Source organism: Lactuca virosa, chromosome 9 (genome assembly GCF_052849685.1).
Source record: "Lactuca virosa cultivar CGN04683 chromosome 9, Lactuca_virosa_CGN04683_v6, whole genome shotgun sequence".
NCBI classification, from domain to species: Eukaryota; Viridiplantae; Streptophyta; class Magnoliopsida; order Asterales; family Asteraceae; genus Lactuca; species Lactuca virosa.
Window position 1 is genome coordinate 155,574,379 of NC_136434.1, and position 5,034 is coordinate 155,579,412.

The window sequence follows — 5,034 nt, forward strand, 5'->3', positions numbered from 1 at the left end:
AATAAACTTTGATATGTATTTTGCAACAAGAATTTGACACAAAACTCTTTCTTTTTGTTTTTTTTTAAATAAAAAATAAAATATTTCTTTTGGATTTTAATGTTAAAAACTATAAAGACATCACAAACAGCAACAATATTAAAAACGGAGGGATAATGAGCCAAAGCAAAAAGTTTGTCAAATATGAGAGTTATTATTGAGGGCTTTTTTTTTCCGAATAAAAACGAGGTTTTTTCAAAAAAAAAAAACAAAATTAAGGTTTAATTTGTAAAAATTCCGATATATAGGGTGTTTTATGTAGTTAAGGATTTGTAATAAAGAAATGTTTGAAGTTTGCAAGTGCTTATAATTGACATGCAACTGAAATTGCTGCGAAATGCAACTCAAATTCGTCAGAAATGCAAACCCAAATTAAAAAACAATCCTTACGCTACAACCGCAAAAAAACGTCCCCAAACTTTAATCCACTCCCCAATAATTCCCCACCCTCCTTCACTATCAGATCCGATCAGTTCCTTCAATTATCCGTCGCCGCCGCCGCCACCATATATCCTTCCCTCCGCCACAACACACAAAGTCCTACCAGATCCGCGTCAAACCATCGGCGATAGATCTACAGAATCTAGTTCGTCGGAAACACGCCTGAAGATCGGAAAACACCGTACGTTTCGGTTTCCGGCCACCGGCGACGATTAACTTTTTCTTTCTCCGATCTTCACAAATTAGGGTTTTTGTAAAAACGGTACCTCTCTATTATTAATACAATAATTTTTTCTATATTATTTTGATATTGCTGTTTTTTTTTTAATTATTGTTATGGTATTTTTACTTTTTAAAGCTAGTTTTCCTATATTTTAAAAAAATAAATACAGCTGTTTATTTACTTTTATTTTTCTTAATAAAACAATTACTTCTTGTTTTAGCACAAATTACGTTATGATTTTTTCTTAAACTTTAATTTTTGTGAAAAATAACAAAAAAATTTATACGTTTTACTCGGTTTGACATCATAATGTGCTTTTTTTTAATGGAAACCAGCAAAAACCATCAACATCAACTCACATGTACAGTTCTCGAACAAATTTATTTTGATTTTCTGAAAACGTAAATGACTGTAAATTCGTTTCTATATATATTCATAAAAAGTAGACTTTAAAAAAAAAATTGAACTGGTAATTTTTCTTGATATTTTAAAGATTGTTATATAGTTTGTCAGTTTTTTGTATGGACAATTTATGTGTAAAAAGGGTATATTTTTAATGCATTTCTATTTTTGGAAGCATTTTTCATAGTAACATTTTTGTCTCTCTTTTTTTTTTTAACAAAGTGTTTCAGTAAAAATGATATTTTTAAAAAAATACGTACTATAAAAATAATGAGGAAAACAGTTTCCTCTTAAAAGGTAAAATAAAATAAATTATATTTGAAGAAGTGATTAATTTTTTAACACCCCAACGCCCTTTTACCTTTTCCTAGCTGCACTTGCAATCACCAAGGCTATTTTGGTAATTTCAAAGCAAGAAGGTCGGTTATCTTTTTTAATGCAATTACATTCATACCCTTTGACACGCGCTTGTATTACATCCCACGTGCCAAGGCGCGTGGCAAGTCATATTTTAAACCAGTCCACGTCATTATATGTGATTGAGAGTGGAACTGGTGTGAGGGCCCCACTCTGTCAAACATAAAAAGGAAAGCTAAATTAAAGCGCTTAAAACTCACGATATTTTGATCAAGGGTTCAGATATTGCCACGCGGCAAACAGATGGGATCTGAGCCGTGGATTACAGGTGTGACGGGCAGGGTGCCCAGACAGCAAGTAAATCCAGATTGTCCGTTGGATCAGCGGTCAGAAAGCAATCCACGGCGGATAAACTGCCCGTCGTTACGCCGGTCAGATCTTATCGCCTTTAAGAACCAACCCCAACCCCTTCAATCTTCGCTCAGTCTCAAACCCTAGAAGGTCATCACCTCCATAAATATATATACGAATTATTATATATATCTATTTTCGTCTTTTCTCCGGTCGTTAATAGTAGATCGCCGGCCGCCGGCGTTATATTGTGTACATCGTCGCCGGTTCGTTTTCTGTGTGGGGACTGATACATGTTTTCGTTCACGCCTGTCTGGCTTTCAAATCGAGATAGATCCGGATCTCGACGGGGCAAATACGTTGCCGTCGTTGTCGGTTCATGGCGTCGACGGTGTTAGCGAGTAGGAATCAGACGAGCTACGGACATCAATCATTCATGGGGGAAATCCCTAATTATTCCAATAATAATCCTCGTCATCTGAACCCTAACCTTAACCCTAACCCTAACCAAAAACCCAAATCAAACAAGAAGAAGCATTTCCCCAACGCCGCTATTAACGGCAGGCCACACAACCACAATTCTCATCCTGTTGATTCTTGCGCGGTGGTTGTGAGTCAAGCCGCGTCGGATGACGCGTATTCGTTCAACCAAAGGCCGATTGAGACCAGCGGGGGTGCCGGATATGGAAATAGTTTCAACCATGGGGGATATGTAAGCTACAACGTTTCTGCGTGTTCGAAAAGCGAAATTAATGAGCTACGGAAGAAATTGGTTGCGGATCTTGAGAGAATCCGGAACCTAAATGATCGGATTCACGCTGGCGATTTAAACCCTAGATCAACCAACGGAAAATTCAAGAAACTGTCGGGTAATAAACGGCAGCCATCTACGATGCCGTTTGGATCTAGCAACAAAGAGCCGAAACATTTCCGTCAAGGTTTGGTAAACGGCAGTGCAGGAGGAGGTGAAGCGGACGAGAATTTGTTAAAGATGTGCAGACAGGTATTGACGAAGTTGATGAAGCACAAGCTTAGCTGGGTCTTCAACAAACCGGTGGACGCTGCTGCTCTAGGGCTTCACGATTATCATCAAATTATCAAGCGTCCGATGGATTTAGGCACGGTTAAATCGAATTTGTCAAGGGGTTTATACGCATCTCCGTTGGATTTCGCCTCTGATGTGAGACTGGTCTTCGAAAACGCGATGCTTTATAACCCTAGAACAGATGAAGTTCACGGAATGGCGGATCAACTGCTCACGCATTTTGAAGAGTTATTTAGACCAATCCAGGCGAAATTGGCAACCCTTCACGTTGTGAATGAGTTTTCAGCCGTTGAAGAATTAGATGGTAGTTCTTGGGACGACATTCAAACCCCTGAAAGATCAAAGAAGATGAAAACCGCAGCTCCAGTCGCTCCTTCCATTTCAAACAAACAAAACCACTCAACCGCTTCAAACCCGATAATCCCACCCGCTGTCCAGTCTCCCGTACGTTCTCCATCTCCATTGCCAATGCAGCCTGTAGAACCAGTGAAACCGTTATCCACATCAACAAGATCAGCCATCGGAAAGCTACCAAAGCCCAGAGCTAAAGATCCAAATAAACGAGAAATGAATATGGAAGAGAAGCAGAAACTAGGGTTAGGCTTGCAAAGTATGCCTCAAGAAAAGATGCCACAGTTAGTCCAGATTATTAGAAAAAGAAACGACCATTTAGCACACGAAGGTGATGAAATCGAGCTAGACATTGAAGCTCTCGACACAGAAACACTTTGGGAGCTTGATCGGTTCGTGACAAACTGGAAGAAACTCGTGAGCAAGACAAAGAGACAAGCTTTGTTGGTGAACAACACCTCAGCGGTAGGGGCTAGCGTCTCAGCCGACATTGACGATGTAAGCTTTCTTCTACATTTTTCCAAACTTTTCTTTTCTTTTCTTTTCTCTGTGGTGGTGGTTCTCAACCGGTTGTGGTGGTTGATTCAGGCTCCGGTAATGGAGAAAATTGATGGAATGAAGAAGAGCAAGAAGGAAGCTGGAGAAGAGGATGTTGATATAGGTGATGAGATGCCGGAGAGCAGTTTCCCACATGTGGAGATTGAAAAAGACGAAGGTGGTGGACAAGGTCAAGGTACAGGAGGAGGAGGACATGGGAATAATGAGAATGGAAGTAGCAGTTCGAGTAGTTCAAGCAGCTCAAGTAGTGATTCATCTTCCTCTAGTGGTATTGAATCTTGTCTTTCGTTCATTTGTGAGCAAAGAGGAGGTTTTTATTGGGAGATGAGTTAGTTGCTTATGAGATTGCATTTTAATTTGTTTACAGATTCAGACTCAGGGAGTTCTTCTGGGAGTGATTCGGATGCAGATGATGCACAATCTTGACATGAAACGATGAAAAATGTAATGTGATTTGAATCAAGAAAACCGCGATTGCAGAATCATCTTTTAATCAAATGGAATGGAAGTGAAAAAAGGCTCGAGAGATATTGAGAAGTGAAAAAGCTCGGATGGATGTAATTAGCGAGAGAAGACCCGTTGTAATTGGGTTGATTTTAGGTATGAAGGTGAAATTTAGATCCTTTTGTTAATGGTTTTTGAGGGTGTTTTCTGACATTTTATATAAATAGGGAGGTGAAAAACTGAAAATGGAGGTGAAGGTAGAAGAAGAAGAAGAAGAAGAAAAGGAAGATAGTTATAAGTTGAGTTTGAGTTGAGGGAGGGATATGATATTGAGATATGAGATATGATGATGGTCTTGTGTGTACATATGACCAAAACAAGGCAAAAATTAGTGTAGTAAATCCATGAATGATTTTATTGGAAAATTCTAATTGTTGTTCAATGTTTATATTGTTGTTAAATGTCTACTTCTATTTCCTAAAAAGTAAAATGGAAATTGAAGTGAAAATGGAAATATGGAGTGTTTTGATTTTTTGATGAACTTGAAAGGCATGTTCTTCTAGAAGGTGTAGCATGTGAAAGGGCAGATGATTGGGAAGGTACAAAACATGTGTCCAAGTTTCAACGGCACCGTCAATGACATTTTTTAGGAAAATCAGTTTTGTCAAACTATATATATTTAATTTTGCGTTAATAAATAAATAAGAAACAAGATAGATATGTAATACATAAATTTAAAACGTTTCTAGATAAGTGGAAGTGGTGTAAATTACAACAACATTTAAATATGTAAATATTTGATTGTTTTGTCAATAAGCTTAAA

General features: G+C 38.1%; 1 protein-coding gene across 2 annotated transcripts; it reads left to right on the top strand.

Moving 5' to 3' along the window:
* The first annotated feature begins 435 nt into the window (after positions 1-435).
* On the top strand, positions 436-4,659 carry LOC145136663 (transcription factor GTE2-like). Of its 2 annotated transcripts, XR_013720642.1 has the most exons (4): positions 436-3,707; positions 3,798-4,035; positions 4,135-4,367; positions 4,439-4,659. XR_013720642.1 is itself a non-coding variant. In XM_079070777.1 (3 exons), exons 1-3 carry the CDS (start codon positions 2,193-2,195, stop codon positions 4,191-4,193), a joined length of 1,812 nt encoding a protein of 603 aa, XP_078926903.1. In that variant the 5' UTR covers positions 436-2,192; the 3' UTR covers positions 4,194-4,659. The 2 variants fall into 2 exon arrangements, 1 of the variants encoding a protein (XP_078926903.1); XM_079070777.1 differs by having other exon boundaries at positions 4,135-4,659.
* The last annotated feature ends 375 nt before the right edge of the window (positions 4,660-5,034 follow it).

Bases quoted from the DNA above. Each gene is read 5' to 3' on its own strand.
- LOC145136663 (XM_079070777.1), top strand. From the start codon at position 2,193: ATGGCGTCGACGGTGTTAGCGAGTAGGAATCAGACGAGCTACGGACAT. The intron at 3,708-3,797 runs GTAAGCTTTCTT...TGGTTGATTCAG, and splicing joins TCTCAGCCGACATTGACGAT to GCTCCGGTAATGGAGAAAAT. The intron at 4,036-4,134 runs GTATTGAATCTT...ATTTGTTTACAG, and splicing joins TGATTCATCTTCCTCTAGTG to ATTCAGACTCAGGGAGTTCT.